At 34.5% G+C, this 21171-nt stretch overlaps 1 protein-coding gene across 7 annotated transcripts in view; it reads left to right on the top strand.

Annotated features, from left to right (window-relative positions):
- The window catches only part of tns1b (tensin 1b), a 793111-nt gene that overhangs the window by 590992 nt on the left and 180948 nt on the right, over positions 1-21171 (top strand). For all 7 annotated transcript variants that reach the window (XM_051930510.1, XM_051930508.1, XM_028807574.2 and 4 more), the window contains 4 exons: positions 7910-7959; positions 14942-15113; positions 19217-19267; positions 20700-20822. In XM_051930510.1, the coding sequence (XP_051786470.1) occupies positions 7910-7959; positions 14942-15113; positions 19217-19267; positions 20700-20822 (396 nt within the window). The remainder of the gene's footprint in view (positions 1-7909; positions 7960-14941; positions 15114-19216; positions 19268-20699; positions 20823-21171) is intronic.

The following is a 21171-nucleotide window of genomic DNA, read 5'->3' as shown; positions in this document are numbered from 1 at the left end:
GTTTGATTCCACAAGAGCTGACATCATCACACTCCATAAAATTAGTTCTAAAGAAAGATGAAAATATTACAAGAACATGATTTAAAAAAAGGGGAAAAGCACTAAAAATGAAAAGAATTTAGCCTTGTTCAAAAAAGCTAGCGACAGAGAGTAAGGATAAAAAAAGTATCAAGATTACAAGATCCCGTTTATTGTTATTAAAAAAGAGAGGTTTAGGCTTCTTTAAATTAGGATCTATTACCAGCTGCTACTTTTAAGCATCCATGACAAAATGCAAAAGCTGAATGTCTTTGTCATTAAAGGCAACAAAACATAACTGCAATATTTATGATTTTACTTTTGTTGTTATAATGGGTTTAAAATTCATCATTATTTTAAAGAACTCTTTCAATATTAGAAATGTTCATTTTAGTTATCTCAGGCTTAGGACACAAACAGTTTTTAATATAGTCTGGTTGTGTGCCTATTGGCTTAACATGCAATGCCTAAAACAATAAGGCACAATGAAAAATAAATGTTAATGTCACTGGTATTATGTTTTTGCTGTAACTTTAAGTGAAAAGAAAAAATTAACTTAGTTTATCCCAGTATTATTGGAGTTTTAATTTGCAGGTTCATTGATTTTGGAGGCAGTCCAAACTGTATTCCCTTTCCTTTATTTTTGATCATTTCAATTTTCACCCCCCCAAAGAATCCCTTTTTCTTGAAGTGCTATGTTTTTAAGTGTTGCATTCATTTGAAGGCTTAAGTTTATGCAACTATGGACAAGTCATATGCACTTTATGCATTGCAGAATCACCATAAGCAAAAAAGTAAAAATATTAACAAGCATAAGAAAAATATTTTAAAAAGCATAGAACAAAAGTATACGGAAAATAGTACTCAGAATATCTAACATACATTTAAATATATTCAAATACATATTTCATAAATATGAGTATTTTTGGCTAAATTTGGTAACTTTAAAGTCACACATCCAAAGTTTTATTATTTAAATATCAGGAGGTGGGCAATTGTCCCATCCATCCTTTGTAAACCTTTGATTTGCTTCTTTGTGCATGACTGGAAAAATGCTTATATACTAACACACACACGTTAGAAGGAATATTGCTTTACCTGCTTTAAAAGTTTGTGAATTTACTGCATAAATGACGAGTTTGTCAAGTTTTGAAACAATCGGCTACATCAGAAAAGTAGACCAGCAAGACCTGGAGTTTGGTGGTGTTGGTGCTCACGCTTTCTCTATATATACTGTAACCACATATTGAAATGGTGCATTAGTAGTGAGAAAAGCACTATATAAATGCAAAGAATTATTATTATTATTATTAAGAAATTGCTGTTATTTGTTTAGCTCTTCTACTTGTCCAATTACACATGGCTAACATTGGCTATATCGTTGTATGTCAGTCATTAGAAGATACTTTTGTTTTATTACAGCTTAGTTTTAGTAAAACAAAGAAAAATGTGGAAGGAAAACAGTGATTTGTTTAAAAAAAAAACAATCTGTGGATTCTGCTTCATAGTATTACAGTCTGACTGCCCCAGTGTTGAAAATGCTAGTAATGATTACGGTCCTACTACAGCTCAGTGATCAGCCTGATCCTTCACACCCTGTAAAAATGACATTGTGAAGTCCACTGTTTATTCTCACTCACTATTAATACTGGAGGAAGCAAAAGTATTTAAAAACACAAACAAAACCAGAATAAAGTACACTTAACAAGCTGTACATAAGCTTATATATTAAATTAAATTGGACTGGACTACCAATACTGATGCTCTGTGCAAGAGAGGACAGAGCCGACTATACTTCCTTAGAAGGCTGGTGTCTTTCAACATCTGCAATAAGATGCTGCAGGTGTTCTTTCAGATGGTTGTGGCGAGCGCCCTCTTCTACGCGGTGGTGTGCTGGAGAGGCAGCCTAAAGAAGAGGGACGTCTCACGCCTGGACAAACTGGTGAGGAAGGCAGGCTCTATTGTTGGCATGGAGCTGGACAGTTTGACATCCGTGGCAGAGCGACAGGCACTGAGCAGGCTCCTGTCAATCATGGAGAATCCACTGCATCCTCTGAACAGTATCATCTCCAGACAGAAGAGCAGCTTCAGCGACAGACTGCTGTCACTGTCCTGCTCCACTGACAGACTGAGGAGATTGTTCCTCCCCCACAGTATTCGACTCTTCAGTTCCACTTGGGGGGTAAACGTTAACATTATACAAAGTTGTTGTCTGTTATACCTGCATTTTTATCACTCTTTAATTTAATATTGTTTTTTTTATCAGTATGCTGCTGCTGGAGTAGGTGGATTTCCCCTTGGGATTAATAAAGTATCTATCTATATACAGTATCTACATAACTTAATATTTCAATGTCTACATGAACCACAAAAAAATTGAGCACTGAAAAAAATCTGTACTTTTTTTTTTTTTAATTATAAACAAAGCTTATTATTGTCTGCAGTCCAGTTGGGTTTTGCTTTTAGGAGCATTGATTAACCTTTTAAAAACGGCACGGTATGCACATTTGACACCTGAACATCTTAAAGTGTACTAATAGTCTATTGCTAATGTAGCATATAGCTTTCTAAAGCAGTAGTTGTAGCACTGATTCGGGGGAATTTTGTATCTTTGGGTTGATTTTGGTGTAAAGTTTATTGAGAATGAATAATGAACTACCTGACTTATCCAACCATGTGCACATGTCCAACCATGTGCACATGCAGAATTTATTCAATGACATTTATTATTCGGTACCCCAATAATGCATGCTACTTGAAATTTTTTTAATATTGATTTTCAATATTGTAATGGCATTGCCACATGAATTAGTGAGTGCCAAAATTTGTCAGAATATTTTCGTTTTCACAAACTGTTTAGTGTTTTCTTTTGTAAGACACTTTTAAATCAGGTTTGTCAACAAATCACTTTTTGAGATCTGAGACATTTGTTCTTATATGTATGGAGAATATAACACCACGTACTGTAGAGTAATATTTAATCGATCCTTGTATCATTCAAATGCACATTTTATTTGTTTTCACTACATCCATCAGTTTCCAGTCATTATTAATGAACAAATGCTTCAGCTATAAAAAAAAAAACATTTAGCAATAGAAAGTTAGTATTGGTTAATTCGTTTTCAACAATGTAGTATGCTGTTGTAGTAGCCCCACTAACTGCATCTCAGCAATTGTGCACTTCTATTAGCTCATTACATGTCCTGTCATTAGACAGATTTACCTCATACTTCTAAGATACCACACAAATATCTGGGCAAAATGTTGTTGCCTAAACACATTTTATTTTGTAATTAACCTGTAGACTAGTCACAGGTACAGAGATAGATACACAATTTAACTTTGAATTAATTTTATTTCCTTGCACCCTGTGAAGCCAGAATAGGCACCTGCTCTCTGTTACCCTAAACCAGATAAGCTGGTTAGGACGTGGAAAGATTTCTGGGCAAGCAATTATAGCCCTGTGCATTCTATTCAGAGGATGAATGCAAGTTTATTATTTCTTTATTACTTCTAACACCCCCCTCATTCAATTGCGCTGATTGGTCACACCTTTGCGCTCTCAAGGCATGCATGAATCGTTTATTTTTATTTCTGAACCAATTCCATAGTGGGATGAACATGGCCATAAAAAAAACTCTTTTGTTTTGAAAGAGCAGCAGGATTTTCCTGCATTACTAAGTTTAACCATATGAGATTTTAAAATAATTGGTGCAATTCCTGCAATCCCATGTTGAAAATCAAGCCTCACTTTATGCAGTACTCACAAGGCTAATTGTTCAGTTCAGCCTAGAAAACATGTACCAGTTTCCAACTGTCTAAAGAACATAGACATATTTTTGCAAGAAATTCAAAAGTCAAAGCCGACTCTAATATATGTGTGTCATCTAATGGAAAACAGCCCTGAGAATGCTGCAGATTGAGTGCATTTTGATTGGCCTAGAGGATTATAAAATATAGTAGACCATATGAATTGGATAACTCAACAGCACATTATATTGTGCTAGATACCGTGCCTTTTTCCCCACAAAACCAGCTGTCCAATATCAGTGCAATATTTGTGTATATAGCCAGCAACTGGTTCTTGTGAAACTTCTCCGAATACAGTTCATGAGAGAGGACAAGTAATCTCAGATTGGATTACTGTTAGTTCTGAAATTGAACAGGAACATACAAGATTTCTGAAGGTTGAGCATTACAACAAACATTTCTATTTTAAACAAGAGAAACAGAGCAATTCATTTTTAAGAAGGAAGTACAGAGTGCATTTGCAGAAATTATCAATGCGGTTAGAGTTAGTAACTAAAAACTAAAATCTAATTAATAATGCAAAATTATATGCATGTTGAGGTGTGTTGAAAGTGATTCTTATGCTAAAGTGTTCTTCAATAAAGTAGAAAAAATGGAAATCCAACAGCTCAATGTACAATTCATATAGGAACTGAATAAACCACTGTGAATTTCTAAAGTTAAAGGTCCTATTATTTCCTTACAATAAGGAAAACCACAGTACTAGATGGCTTTCCAGTGGAATGTTATAAAAGTTATTAAAAGGACTTTACTTGGTTAGTTTCCTTGGGTGTCTTTCTCATTTTTTTCCCTTTTGAATTGTTTTTTCTGTCCTTAATTGTTTTTTACCTTTGTATTATTTGATTGTATTTCATTATTGTATGTTTATATTTGTAAATTGTTCTGTCCATTAATTTTCTGTTATTTGGTCTTCTATTTATTATATGAATTGCTAGTTTGAGTGGCATTTCAGATTACGTTACAGCCCTCAGGTGCAGCAGTTAAGGCTCAAGTTACCTAAGACATTTAAATCATTTCTGGTGACAGCTTCTTTGCTGTGACATTATCTTAGTAGCAGTGTTTTTCAGCTACCTTTTTTCTTTTTGTTTATTGGCTGCATTTGTGGTTTGCTTAACCCTTTTGTTCTGTGCTGTTTGTTTTTGATTGCTGAATTAAATTAAATATAGTTTCATGTTGAGCAAGGTATTTTGGTGGTTTTGACCTTACCTGGGGATAGGATCCAGCTTCCCAAGCAATCCTTTTCAGGACTAAATGGGTTAGAAAATGACTGACTCACCTTTATATGTTTGGGATAAATCATAATAGCTATCTTTTAAAGTAGCTATTTTAGTACTAGCTCAGCTTAATAAGCTACAGAAGATGATATAATGCATAAAAGAAAAAACTGTGATGGAGCTAGTTTTCTTAAGATGAAAAATCCTTTAGAGTGTACATCATACAGCTCGAGCTTCTTACTGAACTGTGATATTAAAATTTTGGCACAACCCTTAGCAGAATGAACCTAATATAATATCACAAGGTCAAACAGTATTTTTGCAAAGGTAGACACTATCAAATATTTAATAACTGTTTAATTCAGTGTATTTCCTGCTATATCTGGGCCTCCAGATGTCCGTCCTATTATCTTTGGCTGCAGAAAACACTTTTAAGAGTTAAATGTGAACATCTAGTCACTGTACTGTGCAAATTTGGATTCTGCCCCAACATATGTATAGTGACTGATAAGAACTCAGAAGGCAGTTCCTCTCAAACAGTTTTTAAATTCAGAGTGGTAAACATTTTAGAAATCTTGATTAATCAAAAATATTGGGTTGCCAGTAGTGCTATGGTTTCCTCCTACAGTCCATAGACATGCAAGTTTGATGAACTGGTGTACAGTAGCTAAATCAGCCCAAGTGTATGGATGGTTTTGTGTGAGTGCTCTCTGTCCAGGTGGTGTTCCTGCCTTGTACTCAGTGATTGTTGGGATAGGCTCCAGCTGTCTCATAACCCTGCTGTAGCTAAACTGGTTTTGATAATTGATGGATGGATGAGTTGCCATACCATCTTTTGCTATTTATTATGAACTTCATTGCATTTTCTTGGCACACTCCATTGACCTTGGGGCTTAAAGTGAAATTTTGTATTTTCTTCACACAGTTTTAGCAGGGGAAACTTGCACATATTATCATTGTAAATTTGCATGATCCATATAGTTAAAAGCGTAAATGGATAGCTGATGTGTTCCTTACAATTTCATGTTATCTACAAATGCATTCAAACATACAAGAGATATATTGTATGTTTTACTTCCCTTAGAAAACTCATTCTTCATTTCAGTTTACCATACTAATGTGTTTATGGATCAAGTCATGTCAACATATTCTAATGATGCCAAAGCTACACACTTCCTTTTTTGTTTCTCTGATCAAACAACCCATGCTTATGCTTAATAGTTTCCTTCAACAACCTGTATTTTCTGGACAGATTTCAGGCCTGGTTTGCATGTTACATAAATGAGATTTTGAAGAAATGATTAGTCAGTTGAACTACAACCAAAGGTTACAACCTAGTCATAATCTTGTTGCTGGTTTATCTTCCTCTAAATCAGAAGTGTACAACTCTAGTCCTGGTGGGCCGCAATAGCTGCAGGTTTTCATTCTAACCATCTTCTTAATTTAATGAGCCTTTTTTGCTGCTGATTTAACTTGTTTTGCCTTAGTTTTAAGTGATATGACTCAGACCCCTTAGTTGTTTCTTTTTCCTTAATGAGCAGCCAAACAATGAGACACAAAACAAGCCACCACATGACCAGCTAACCTGAAAATAAAGAAAGGTGAAGGTCTTGGCCATGTTGGTCTGCTCAGGACGATGGTCTTAGAAAAAACAGAAAATCAACAGTCTGCTTTGGCAGAATGAGAGCAGCAACAAGCCATGATATTCAATAATGGCTTTAATTAACAGCAATAATTGGCTTCTCATTAAGAAACTGGTTGGAGTGAAATTGACTGGAGTTGGATGTTCCAATTTAGCTGGTCATCTGTTGGCTCGTTTCACATCTCATTTCTCTTTGACTGCCATTTAACAAAGAAACAAATCAATTCAGAGAACTGAATCCTTAAAAACAGGGCTATTAAAATGAAGGGGAAAGGAGTTAATCAGCAGTGAAAACTGCACACTGATTACGAAAAGGGTTAGAATGAAAACCTGCAGCCACTGTGACCCACCAGGACCAGAGTTGGACACCCCTGCTTTAAACAGTCAAATTAATATAAAGAAAAGAAATTTCAAATGACATAAGCAAACCCACCTTTCTGTCTGTCCAGGCTTAAAGTATCTCCAGAAATGTTTGAAAGCCCCTTTCTCATCTCCAGTATCCCTCTGTTGATTGTGGTCTTTTCCTTTCTATAGTACCCTTCACTCAACCATCTGCCCTCCCAAATTTAGACTAAACTGCTCTGTCCCAAAGTCTCTTTTGACCTACTTCCTGATGTTCAGGGGAGAATGTTGGCATGGTCCTTCCTTAATGCCCCCTCTTTCCCAATGTCCTCTGAAGCAGCATCTCTGAGACACCTTATGCATTTGCACATCTTACCCTGGTCAAGGTTTATTTTCAATCTGGTATTTAGAATACCTTTGTGTATTTTTTTTTCTCTCTCTCTTATTTCTGAACTCTCATTGATGCCTTATGCGGTTTTGTCATAGCTATGTGACACCCCTTTGCAACGAGCACTTCATTGTACCATATTGCAGTTCACAGCAGTACAAGTGGTGTAATGGCCTAGAGGTAACAGAGGCCCATATTTATCAGGAAGTGGTTATGAAAAAGAGCTTGCTTATTTTTTGGCAAAATCATCGGAAATTCTGGCATTTCCAATTACTGCAAGAAAGCATGATAATATTGCAGAGAAAACATATAGATGTCTCTTAAAACTCATGAATAAATATTCTCTTGTACTATTAACAGGCATAATATGCTCTTTAAACCAAACTTCACGATGTGCACATACAGGCCCTGCTGGGCTGATTGCTTCTTTTTAATTTTAGTAATTTTGTAACAGTGTTTCCTTGTTTCATTATTGTTTGCTTTTGTGTTTTGTAGGGATCCTCAAAGTCATCAAAGAGTATGGAGTCCCGTCGTAGACCTTCAAGGTAAGAGATTGTTTAATGTAACTATGCTAGTGAGCAGTATCCAGTTTTGTAGTCATTAGCACCCATATTGTATGGCTATGCCTGGTAAATGTACTCTCAAATTTATGCCTGGTAAATTTATTCTCAAAAATATTTCATTTAGTACTGCTCAACTGTTTTCCAAATAAATATTATTGTTCATCTCACATAATGATTCTTTTCATTAAAACCTCTGAAATATATTATATAAACATAATTATGCCCCCTGTAGTTTTATATATATATATATATAAAAAAAAAAAAAGTAAAACAAATTTCTTGCATTTAAGAAATACTGATTTTTAGTGACCTTGGACTACATATAATTGTAGCCCACATGTTCACAGACATAAATAAGCTCTATATGTAAGAGCTTGAAATTTTGACATTACTGTGCATTTAATATATGTGCTGTTTAAATGTTACTGTTGCATTTAATATTTTTTGTTTCCTTTACAATATTTGAACACTGTTGTTAACCATATACAGTGGAACCTTGGTTCACGAACGTCTCGGTACACGTACAAATCGGTTTACGACCAAAAATTTCGCCAAACTTTTGCCTCGGTTCACGACCACACACTCGGTATACGAACAAGCCAGTTTCCCTTTCGGTTTGTACATGTTCAGTCTCTCCCTGTGCATTTCCTGTGCAGCGAGCAAGTGAGAGAGCGCACAACACACACACACACACAGAGGCAGCGCGAGAGAGAAACAGACGCACACATACAAGCAGCACAAGAGAGAGAGAGCCACGCACACACAGGCAGCACCAGAGAGAGACAGACACACACACACAGGCAGCACAGAGAGAGAGACAGACGCACATACACACACACACACACACACACACACACACACACACACACAGGCAGCGCGCGCGAGAGAGAGCTGGACGGGTAAGGTAGGAAGGCAGTTAAAGAATGCACTGGGCTTGATTTTGTTTTCACTTCTGTTTACAGCGATCGGTTCGTAGCGTGCATTGTTGCAATGTTACTTTTCTTGGTGGTTTATTAAATTACGGATTTTTTCAAATGTTCATTTTTTTCCCTGTGCTTAAAACTCATTAAAAAAAAAGTGTTTTTAGCCAGCGGTTGGTAGCGCTATAGTGCGAACTATTGCAGTATTAGTTTTCTCTGTTGTTCAAGGTTTTCTCAGTGTTATTCAATGTTTTTACATTTAGTTTACTATTACGCTGTGTATTCTATGGTTTAATTAACTATATTTGTGCTTAAAAACTTTAAAATATATATATATTTACATACAGTTCGTATGGTCTGGAACGGATTAATTGTATTTACATACAATCCTGTGGGGGAAATTGCTTCGGTTTACGACCAGAGTTTTGGAACGAATTATGGTCGTGAACCGAGGTTCCACTGTACCTTTATTCCTTAATTTTCTTAATTCACTTATTCGAAAGTGAATTGACCAGTTAACCTAACTTGCATGAAATATGGAAACTGGTGCAAAATTAAAGCATAAGATAACACCCTTCAACCCACAAAATCCAGTTCAATTCTGTTGTAAGGCCAAATCATATCCCAGCACCAGTTGGGACAAGGCAGGAAATGGCCTTGGACAGGAGTAAGTCTTACTCATGCTCACACACTCATGCTTACATGGAGCCAGTTTAGTTCTCAGATTAATAAGTACATACTTGGGGAGATAGGACGAGAAGTAAAATACCCAGAGGAAAATACAGGTAGACACAGGGAGACCATGCATGCTCTACATTGACACCAAGTGGACATGTGATTTAAACCCAAGTTGTTGGATTTGTGATGTACTACCCACTATACTACTGTGCCATTCAGAGAGATTAGAGTACCTAGTTAATTATTAGAGTTTATATCTTTTCAATTTATGAAACCACATAGTGCTGGATCATAGATACTGATTATTAGTTATTTTTAACGTGACTTATTATAAAGCTTTACCTTTTGATTGAATGTGGAGATAGTCAACAGCAAAACTTTGTTAAAGGAAAGACATCTACTATTTAAATAAGAAGACATTTGTATAAGAAAAGTGTGTGTTACAGCAAAAGCATATTATATAGATATAGGAGAGCTGTAAGATAATGTAATATTTCAGGATTACTCCTCTATTGTTACAATGGTTGGAACTTCAGTATGCAGCTGACCACTGAAATTATTGTATTGTAGCTCTGATGGTCCTGTTTCTCTTGAACTATTGTGATAAGTTTTAACCAGATACATAGTGAAGAGGGAGAGAGAGAGGTTATACTGCTGACAAAGTCAGAGTGGTCAAGGATTTTTGTCTGTTTGTGCAGAAAGTCCAAAAAGATAATTTATTGAAGGCCGAGGATCCATAAGGAGCTAGCATCACCGTTTCATTTTTTTATCTTTGTTTACTCATTTGCTTTGTCTATAAAACTTTGATGCCTTTATCACCTATTTTGTGAAGTCTTCACCACTAGACGTATGCACTAGGGTTGTCACAATACCAAAATGTTGTACTTTGGTACAATATAAAGAAAAATACTGAAGTTCAGTATCATTTTTGATACCCGATAGTGAAAATAATGCATCTCAAGAGAAAATGTATTTAAGTACATTGCAATTTTGTATGCACTAAAATCTTAAAATTGATGAAAACAAATAGTAGAAATTTTTGTCATTAAATGCAAGTACTTCAGGTTGTGTAATCTTTCGTTAAACATAATAGTAAAGTTCTGTAAATAATAAAAAGTAAAGAGTTTCAATCCTGTCTTCAATTGTTTTTTACGTTGATGAAAGCAAATACTGTTACTGTGGTAGTACAATGAAATGTTATAAATGTCATTAAATGTTAATTGAATAAATATTGCAATCATTAGTAAACAGTGTACAGAAAAAATATTGAAACAAACATTAAATAAACATTCAAGTAAAAAGAACCTTAATATGGTCTTTTGTAAACAATTGTTCAGAAATGTTTCGCACAAGCAGTCTTCTACAACACTTAAAGGCTCTGCAAAAATGCAATCATTATATTTTTGTGTAAATAAACTACAATGTCTTTATAACTTACAAGTTTTTTTTGGCAAAGAAGACTAGCTTGTCAATTTGCTCTTCCATTAGATGTACTTTTGTTGGGCTGTAAATGAGCCCTGACATACTAAATATGCCCTCTGAAGCACAGCTAGAAATATATGAGCACATGGAGGAGTATCACCACTGTTTATGCAATTGAGCATTGAAACGTTATAGCGCCTTACATTATATCAAATGTTATGAAATATAATTTTAAACTAATAAAAGAAAGTAGCTCACCACAACAGCAGACTTCACAGTGAGGGTTTAAACATGCAGGCAGCAATGAAGCTGTAGGGCTAAAAAGTGTTGCACCTGAATGAACAACACAGAATAAAAGATACTCGCCAGGAAAAATAATTGCAGACCTCTGTCTTGAATGTTTATCTGGCTGCAAAAAATATTTTTACCCATAAAAGAAAAAAAATAAACGTCATATCCATGTTTCAAATGCAACAATTTACAGGTTAATACTTGCTTATATTACTGTAATTTAAAATTAACATACCTTTTCAAATTTGTTGTATTAACTCTTTTACAAATCTTGCAATCAGGTTTGCACTTATCTTGCGGTTTTCCATCCCCATTTGCCAAAATGCCAAAATAGTTCCAGATGCCTCTGTGGCTGCCCTCTTTGTCAGTTAAGCAGTTAATGTTTTTAACACCTGTGAATGAGTGGAGACGGCCATAGCAAATTTGAAATGTTTTTGTAATGTCGGCTGTAAAATCAATACCATGTGAGAATTGAAGCAATTTTAAAATGTTAAAATCGATACTCATTGATATTTCAATACATTTGACAACCTTAGTATGTACATTGAACTCTTAATATTTATGTCACACATTTAGTATCATAGCGTGTTAAAATGCTTCAATGCAAATGTAAAACACAAGACAAATTAAGAAATGTTGGATGTCCAGTACAGTACAGTATACAGTAGCTTTTTATTTGTAATTGAATGTGTTTATTTCACATGTTAATTGCTAGAAAGCATCTTACAAAGTAAAGTTCACAATGAACTGTAAATACTCTGGGTACATCCATCCATCCATTATCTAACCCGCTATATCCTAACTACAGGGTCTTGGGGGTCTTCTGGAGCCAATCCTAGCCAACACAGGGCACAAGGCAGGAAACAAACCCCGGGCAGGTAGCCATCCAACCGCAGGACACACACACACACCAAGCTCACACTAGGGACAATTTAGAATCACCAGTGCACCTAACCTGCATGTCTTTGGACTGTGGGAAGAAACCGGAGCACCCGGAGGAAACCCACACAGACACGGGGAGAACATGCAAACTCCACGCAGGGAGGACCCGGGAAGCGAACCCAGGTCTCCTAACTGCGAGGCAGCAGCGCTACCACTGCGCCACCGTGCTGACCACTCTGGGTACAATCCAGCTTTTCACAAAATCATAGAGCAGTAGTTCTCAAGTTCAGTCCTGGGCCCCTATGGCTGAAGGTTTTTGTTGTAACCAGTTTTATAATCAGCCACTCATTTTTTCTTTATTTGATCTCATTGTTTGATTACCTCAACTTTTTTCCTTTTGAATTTTGTATTAAGGAGAATGTAGAAGTGTAAGATTTACATTTATAAGAAGACCAGAAATATTTGTATTTTTGATACAACTGCTCCTTCATCACTTTACTATTAATATTGCTTTTTCTCTGGAGTTTCCTTCCTGAATTTGATCCTAATAATGACAATGGAGCAGAGTAGATGCCATGGCAAACATTAAATACTGAAAAGCTATAGCTACTTCAGTGTTCAACCCATTTGTGTGCTCATTAGTAAATAACCAGAACACCTGGAAAAATCTTAAAAAATCAAGATAAAAATACTAAATTAATTACATGTAATATAAATACATGCCTGTTAAATTAAAAAATAAATAAATAAATAAAACCCTCAGCTACATGGGGGAGGAGGCCCTCAGAACTGAACTTGAAAACCAGTGCGCAAGGTTAGTTCCACACTACACAGAATCATTTTTAGCCCGCAATCGAGCACTCTTCTATCCATCATTTTTCTCATTTGTGTTTGGGTTAACAGGAACTAATGCTTGTTTTGTGAAAGGAAGCTGATGTCTGTTCAGTTGAAACAATCCAGTGCAGGTGACAGTCATACACAGGCAGTAGATTATTTTGAGTAGTCAAGGTACTTGCCCACATATGTTTGGACACAGAAAGAAAGCAAAGCAGGGTTAGCTAGCAAGAAATATTTAATAACACTTAACGAAAAAAAATTAATTAGTAGCTCAAATACTTTTTTACTTGAGACATAGTTGCTTCCAGTGTTTTCAGTATTTGTAAATTAATTAACTAATATATCAGTTTTGTGGCCTGGAACTGGATAAGAGGGAACAATGGATAGAGAAGAGGATTAAATTTCAGCTTTGTACTGTGATGCCAATTTCAGTTTCTTAGTAATTTCCATAAAGGAATAAGAAGACTTATCTTTATTTTGGCTATTACTATTGACACTGTGTTATGTTTTGCTTCATTTTTGTTCCTTGTTGTACTAAATGCATTAGTTTAAAAACATAAAAGATGAACCAGACGTGGCAAAATGTGCAGAGTGTAACCTTTTCTTTTGCCCATTGCCACTAGAGTGTCAGCTTCAGCATCTTATACCAGTCTACTGACCAAGCACTGTTCAAAAAAGGCCATTTTTTCCTCTGTTGCTAAAATAATTCCATTTAAAAACAGTGAAAATAGGCCTGGAATAGATACAACCAAAACATTTTTGTGTGTTTTTCTTCCAGGCTAAAAGAAAAATACAATCAGAAATCATGGAACTGAATTGTAATAATGTGATGAAGTGCAGAGCTGTATAACTAAACACATGTATGGCATTTGATCAAAGTATACATCGTAAAAAAAAAAAAAGTTAAACAAGAGCAAGAAGAAACCTGTTTAATTCTTCCTCAGATGCCTTTTGGTGTTATTGAGGAAATGTTAGCCTGTGCCTGAATCCTGGAAGTTTCCTGTAGAAACTTCTGTATTAGAGTCAGAGCATCATCTACAGTATATACAGTCCCCTGTCAAAAAAACTAGTATGTGGAGAATATTAACAGTTTATGAATCACAAGAAAAAGATATTTGGAATATTGTACCATATATATGGAAAGACAACTGTAGGTATGTAAAATGTTTGTTGTAAATCTATCGAACATCAATACCTGTTGACTTTACAATCTAAACTGTATGGTGCTGTATAATTTAGCTTGATTTAAATTATCTCATTCTAAAGTTAATTTCAACAAAAAAAAAAGATAGTCATTGATTTCCCCCCGACAAGACAAATGTGACTCTTTATTAGCCCACATGTTTGGACATTATACAGAACAGTTAAGCTATTGAATGTAACTTCATGCATAGTTGTACAATTTTGTCAGTAAATAGGAAAATTTTATAGCCTGAAGATAATTAAGCATTTTTATTTTTTTGATATTTAATTTGTGAACTCTTAAGTGACTGAAAATAAAAAGCAGCTGTCTCAGCATGAGGCTGAAAAACAGATTTAAAAAATATTGTGGAATATTCCCCAAACTATTTTACTGGTAAGGGTTTGACAGAAATAAAATACAGTTTATCTTCTTAATATTCATATATATCATCTATAAACCAATATTTTTAAGATATTACTCTTCTTGTTCTTTTATATTTAAATTGCCTGCAATCCTCTGAATTTAAAAATTTTGCCAGTAGTTTTTAAAAAACATTTTCTCATGTGTCAGTAGATTATCTGTGTTTCCATGACTATTGTATACAAATTTAATCCTGTTATTTAAACTGTTTAAATAGATTGGATAATTTCTTGTTATTTTTGATCTTATGATGATGTACCATAGATATATCAATGTTGTCTAATTTGTTTCCTGTAAATGCTCAGTCTTTTTTTTTTTTTTTTCTCTTCAGAAGTTTGAGTTTAATTCAGTCTGTGGAAGAGAACTATGACGTGGACCTTGTATACATCACAGAACGCATTATTTCAGTTTCATACCCGAGCAATGCAGAAGAGCAAAATTATCAGGCCAATCTCAAAGAGGTTGCACTGATGCTGAGATCCAAGCATGGGGAAAACTACTTGGTAAGTGAACAAAAAAAAAATCACAAATGTCTTTGCAGGATAATAAATCTTTAATTGAAGCCTAAAAAATGAGAAGGGACATTTCACAACACCTGGCTCAATTTTTAATTTTTGTAGCTTGTTCAGTTCCTTCTTCAATGAAGATAAGGTGTCTTCTATAATAACATGATAAATAAACTTGTTCTATGTCTTTATTAGTCTCTGAACAATGACTCGGTTCCTGTCTGAGTGAATGTTTGCTTTTTTATCGCATTGTTTTGAAGTGTGGTGTCACCAATTTCCTTACTGAATTCTGAAGTATTCCATATGACAAAACTTTTGGTAATATTAAACAGACACAGAAAATTGCTTTCCTTAACAAACCCGTCAATTTACATGATCATTAAAATGACTACTTCAGTGTTTTACTCTACAGTAAACATTTATTTTAACTTTAAATCACTATCAACACACATTTTATTACAGTTTACTTAAGCTTAAAATTTGTATTGGATTTAAACAGAAGGAAATCGGTTAAGCTCAGCAACAGTTAAACTTTTGGAATGTCAGCACTGTGCAATGTTATGTAAATAAAGAGCCTGCTTTGAGTTTCTCCTTTTCTCTCAGTTTCATTCCTGTTGTAAACTAAATGTTCACAAATGAAAAGAGCAGCAAGCATCATAACATATCAATAACCAATGGCAAAGTCAGCTGTTCATGAAAAAAGACACCAAAAGTAGTAGGACGTCATTTAAAGAACTGTCAGTTTTATTAATGAAGTAGTTGAGAAATTGAAGCTCACTTGCCGATGTCATTTTTAAATTTGTTCCCTGTATTCTTGAATATCATATTAGAAAGCCAAAGTCACATTTTTCATTTTGTATTTTGAAACAGTTTTTTTCTACATAACACATCATGGACAAATATGAATACTATATTTACTTCTTAAAATATGAATTAATTTGTAGCCTTCAAAAGAGCATATTTTAAGGCAATCAGACATGCTATGTACCTCAAAGTCTCTTTGTCACACATGAACTTTGTTTTCATCCTTGAATGATGTATTTCATTGAATGTAACAGTCACAGATTTTGAGCAGCACTGTGCTTTTTAAACTGGACTGACACGGCTTGTCTGTCTACAAAATTTGTAGAAAGCTCACTTATAAATACGACAGCATCAAAATATTTTATCTTATCAAGTAAATATTGTTAACATTAATTATGTCTTCTACTTTAACTACAGAATTGAAAATATGAAATCTAAACGTAAATTGTCATAGAGGTATTGTACATTAGTCAATATAGTAAATCTGTAAGAAATATTGATCTTTGATGTATACACTATGAGGTTCAGTCAAAAATAAAATAAACCAAGCTTTGTCTACTGTGAGGCAAAAATGACAACAATAACCATGTGAATAGTCACCAGATGCTGGCCGGATAATATCTGCAATTTAGTATAGCAGACATGAATAAGATACACACTGTCATTAAAAAAAAAAAAAAAGTAACCCATGCTAGTAGATACTACAGTGTGCAAAGAGGACCAGAAAACAGTCAAGTTATAATGTCAATCACAGGAACTGTACAGTATCAGATTCTGAAGTAATCATTTCTTAATTTTTTTGTAGTAGAGGCCTTCCATCTTTAAATAGCATGTGCTACAATATATGTAGTCTTGTGTCCAGAAAATACTTTCATTAACCTACACTTACAGGTACAATGTGTAGACTTTGATAAGGCCTATACAAAACTTTAATTGCAAAAGAGTATGAATTTTATAATTTCTGTACTAATGTACTGATTGCCTTCTATATTGCAAACATTGTCTTTATGCAGTTCTTTGGCAGAAACTGGCAGTCACATTATGAAAGATTGTTTATTTCTGACAACACCTCTATCATGTGTCTAATTTTTCATTACATAAGATATTAATATTGAATTATAAATTACAGGTTAATAGTGAGCAAGATATAGTTGTACAAGTTACAATTATATTTATTACTTGATAAGTGTATAACACTCTTAAAGTTTCTCATTGTATAATGGTCTTAATCTGTACAATACTGGGCATCTATGTATCTACTGGTATTTTGAAATATTGGATCACATTGAGCTCAGTCTTTAATTTGGTAGAATCGGGATGTCTTAGATGGAATGCTAGCTCATTACAGGTTGCACTTTTACAACCTTCCACACTAACTTAATGATAATTTAGAGTGGCCAGTTAACTTATTGTACAAGCTTTTAGCATCCCTAAATAAACTCCTAAAATTACACAGAGAAAGTACAAACTCCGTACAGACATAGGTGAAGCTACCATCAGCGTGACCAGGGTATGCACCCTGGTCGTCAAGGAGCCTTAGCATATGCAAGAAAAAAAAAACAGCATTTTTATGTTCTCCTAAGAAACACATGAATATTAGCTTGCTCAACACTCGGCAGGAGTCTGGATTACAATCGGCATATTTCAGCCTTGCTTCTTACTCAGGAGTACAATTTTAATTTTTCAGAAACAGGCTAAAGAAAGTTCCAAAGAGAAGGAGATACAAAATCAAATGAACGTCAACCAGGGGATGCAAAATTGGTCATGGAATTATGAAGAAGCCAGCATCAAAGGACCTCCGCTGTCTGCCAGGTCGCTAAGACACTCCTAAGAATGTCAAGTAATCTGGGTGTTAAAATGAACAAGTTTACAAATCAGACAAAAAGCTTTAAACAATATCCTACTCCATAGTGTAGTTGAGAAAGATGAGCTGTAAACATTGTCTTTGGTCCAAGTTGTATCTGTACATGTACATTTTGACCTTATTGTGAGGGGAGACTAGCCTGACTCTGGCAATGTTCCATAAATAAAGCTATAACTTATCTAATTATAGGTTGACTGGAGTGCTACAAGAATCAGTCTTCTCTACTCTGTTTTAATTAGTTACAGTTGTTGGTTAAAATGCTCCTCCAAATATATTCTTCTTTTGCTTTGTGTATGTGACCATCTCTTTCTAAAATGTAATGAGTATACTTCTTGCCATAAATATCTGCTCAGGCAGTGATGAGCTCCAGTGATGAGCCGCTTTACCCATATTATGTAGAGAGCACACACTCCCTGAAACATAGACTACTGGTTTTTCGCCCTCTAATACAAGCCCCAAAACACACAAATCTCAAAGCAAGTTGTGAAGGACAAAGAAAACACACACCCATTATTGATAAATTGTACTTGGCTTTACTTTTAATGGTGGTTTAATTCCCTGAAAGAAACACCAGTGAAGGTGTAAGTAATCGTTCGTTCAGTAAGAGAACAGTCTCTGATGTAGCAGGAATTCGGAGAAGTTTCTATTCTGTGATTAACTTCTACAGTCATTAGTGTTATCTGTTTGGCTTGGATGGAAACAGAAAGAGTTGCCAGATGAATTCCGACAGGACATCACTCTGATGTTAACCATTGTGATAGATGGACTCAGATTTGTGCCTGTTCTGGGAACAGTGGGGTGACACACATTACATATTATGAATCCAATAGAGGTAAACAATGAAAGTGTCAAATAGTAACCTCTGTGACCCTAAAGTGAATTTAGCAAATATGATAATGGATGGTTGTACTGTTGTTTCAATGTCATCCTCAAATACATTTATTTTAGTTGAAGTTTCCATGCTAAGAAGCTCCAGTGGCTCTGTGTGGAAGAAGCTTTTTCTAACCCAGACTGCTTGCACAGTTGTGCAGTTTACATAAAGAAGACTCTAATTCAAGGAAAATGCACAAAATGGGCTATGTGATGGCATTTTATCAACAATCTGATATTTATTTTATACGGTGCTTCTCAAAATGAAAATCATATTAAGTTGTTAAACAATACATTCAAGTAAACAAGTATACATACATTAAAACAGTAATGCTTTAATCAGTAATGTGCATTTATTGCAAGGTGGGATTAAATGTTAAGAATTCAGTATGCAGTTAGTACTGCCTTACAGTCAATGAGTTCAGTCGTGTAATGTAAAAAACCAGAATGAACACATGCATGGCCTAATTTCACTAATACCAAAATGCTCTTGTACATTCTCACTTTTAAAAACTAAATAAATTATTGAGAAATATAATAATACAATATTTCTTTCTTGCAGCTCTTTAACCTTAGTGAAAAACGCTGTGACATCACTAAACTCAACCCAAAGGTAAGATTGCAAACCAAAGCAGAAGTGTGTGATGTGCACTTAAGGTAAAATGTAGATTACTTTGTGATGAAAAAATAATTCCATAACATACTTTGTTTTTACAATTTTATTAGCATTAGTTAATGTTTTATGTATAAATACTTAAACTAAGTTTTTAAGGATTATGATTTTAATGTAGCAAATAATATTTTTTTTCTTAACTTTTTCCAGGGCAAACATGAGTATGTTTATATATAAAACAAAAAAAAAAACAAGGCTCAGTTCTGACTTGTGTTTTTGTGAAAAACATTAACTGTATTGTTAGATTTTCTGATATTAACTATAAAGTTAGAGAACAAGCAGGCTAAGTCATGATGTGTAAACACATGAGAAAAATAATTGTAAATTTATTAAACACATGAAAAATAAAACATTTGCATTTTATATCAGAATCTGTATGTGGTTTTCATATACTCAGAAAGAAACACCAAAAAACAAACCGCATTTTGCTGTCCTGTTACTATAAGCAGTAATTTAAATCTGAATAGTTGCTGTTACCTTAACTTTTGAGGACTATGATGCTGTTTATCCAGAGGCTTGCTGACTGCTTTATGCAACAAAGTAATACATTTTTTAGAAATACATTAGTTAAATGTAGAAATAGACTAGTTTATCTGCTATACTATAAATGGTATCCAAATATAAGATTTTAATTTAACCACCAGTGTTTCTTCAACCATAGGCATTATGGTCTGCCTGCTTAATCAAATACAGGGACATGAATTCCTGAAAGGCCTCTACAAAATCACCAAACTTGTCATAAAAGATGTGTACAATCCACTTATTCACAGTAAACAGCTTGGATATATGTCAGGTGCTTAGGCTGACATTTTATTTTCCATACTTTCATCACAAACAGAGAACACTTGGAACAAGAGAAAGCTATGCTTTTATTAAAATATATGTGGTGTTTTTGCATTGTGTTATGCATACTGTTTTGATGGCATCAGTAAGAACACCCTGGGAGGATTTTGCATAAACAAAGCGTTGGTTGTTTGTTGTCCTGTTAAGCATTTTGTAATAAAGTTCAGCCAGTTGTTTTTATTTTCTATTTCCTTTAAATATATGTTACCAGTCAGATTTTAATTATGAATTACAACTGTTTAAACATTTTAATACCTTTCCCTGATCATGTGTAGTTTCTCTAGGGATACAAAATCATTAACACATTAAGTACTGTATAAATGGGGTCTGCGCAAGTAATGTGTAGGTTTCATACAAGTTTCATGGAGAAATGAAGAAAAACTAAGACTTTCTAAATGTTTGTCATTTGTCTTGACTTGAACGTACAATGGATTCCCAAGTTAAATGTTACTTTGCAGTGCTAGCATACATTCCTAGGTCTACAGACAATTAAAACTACTTTTGTGGGTTTTTTTTTTTTCTCCATAAGGTTTTGGATTTTGGCTGGCCTTATAATCATGCACCTGCACTTGACAAGATCTGCAGCATATGTAAAGCCATGGACACTTGGTTGAACACTGATCCACATAATGTAGTTGTGTTGCACAACAAGGTAAGAGTTCATTTTTTCTAAGATTCTTCCTTTTTATGCTTTATCTCTATTTCAGAATTGGTCCTTTTAGTTTTTTGGCAGAATATCTGTACTTTCCTATTGTTTTTGACCATAATTTTCTTGAACATTTTTACCTTACCTTTACTTTCTTATAGGTGTCTTAGTAAAGAAGTAATATATGTGTGAAGCGTGTTGTTCATTTCAAGTATAATAATATACCACTGAATGTAATGATTAGCGCTGCTTCTTCAAGAGCCCTGAAGACCCGAGACACTGGTTTCTGGACAGCTTCCGCAAACTACATGAATTTAAATGGGCTTTCATTAAATGATCTGGCCTCCTCTCACAT

The sequence above is a fragment of the Erpetoichthys calabaricus genome, chromosome 8 (assembly GCF_900747795.2).
Source record: "Erpetoichthys calabaricus chromosome 8, fErpCal1.3, whole genome shotgun sequence".
NCBI classification, from domain to species: domain Eukaryota; kingdom Metazoa; phylum Chordata; class Cladistia; order Polypteriformes; family Polypteridae; genus Erpetoichthys; species Erpetoichthys calabaricus.
This window is presented reverse-complemented; position numbering and strand designations above follow the sequence as displayed.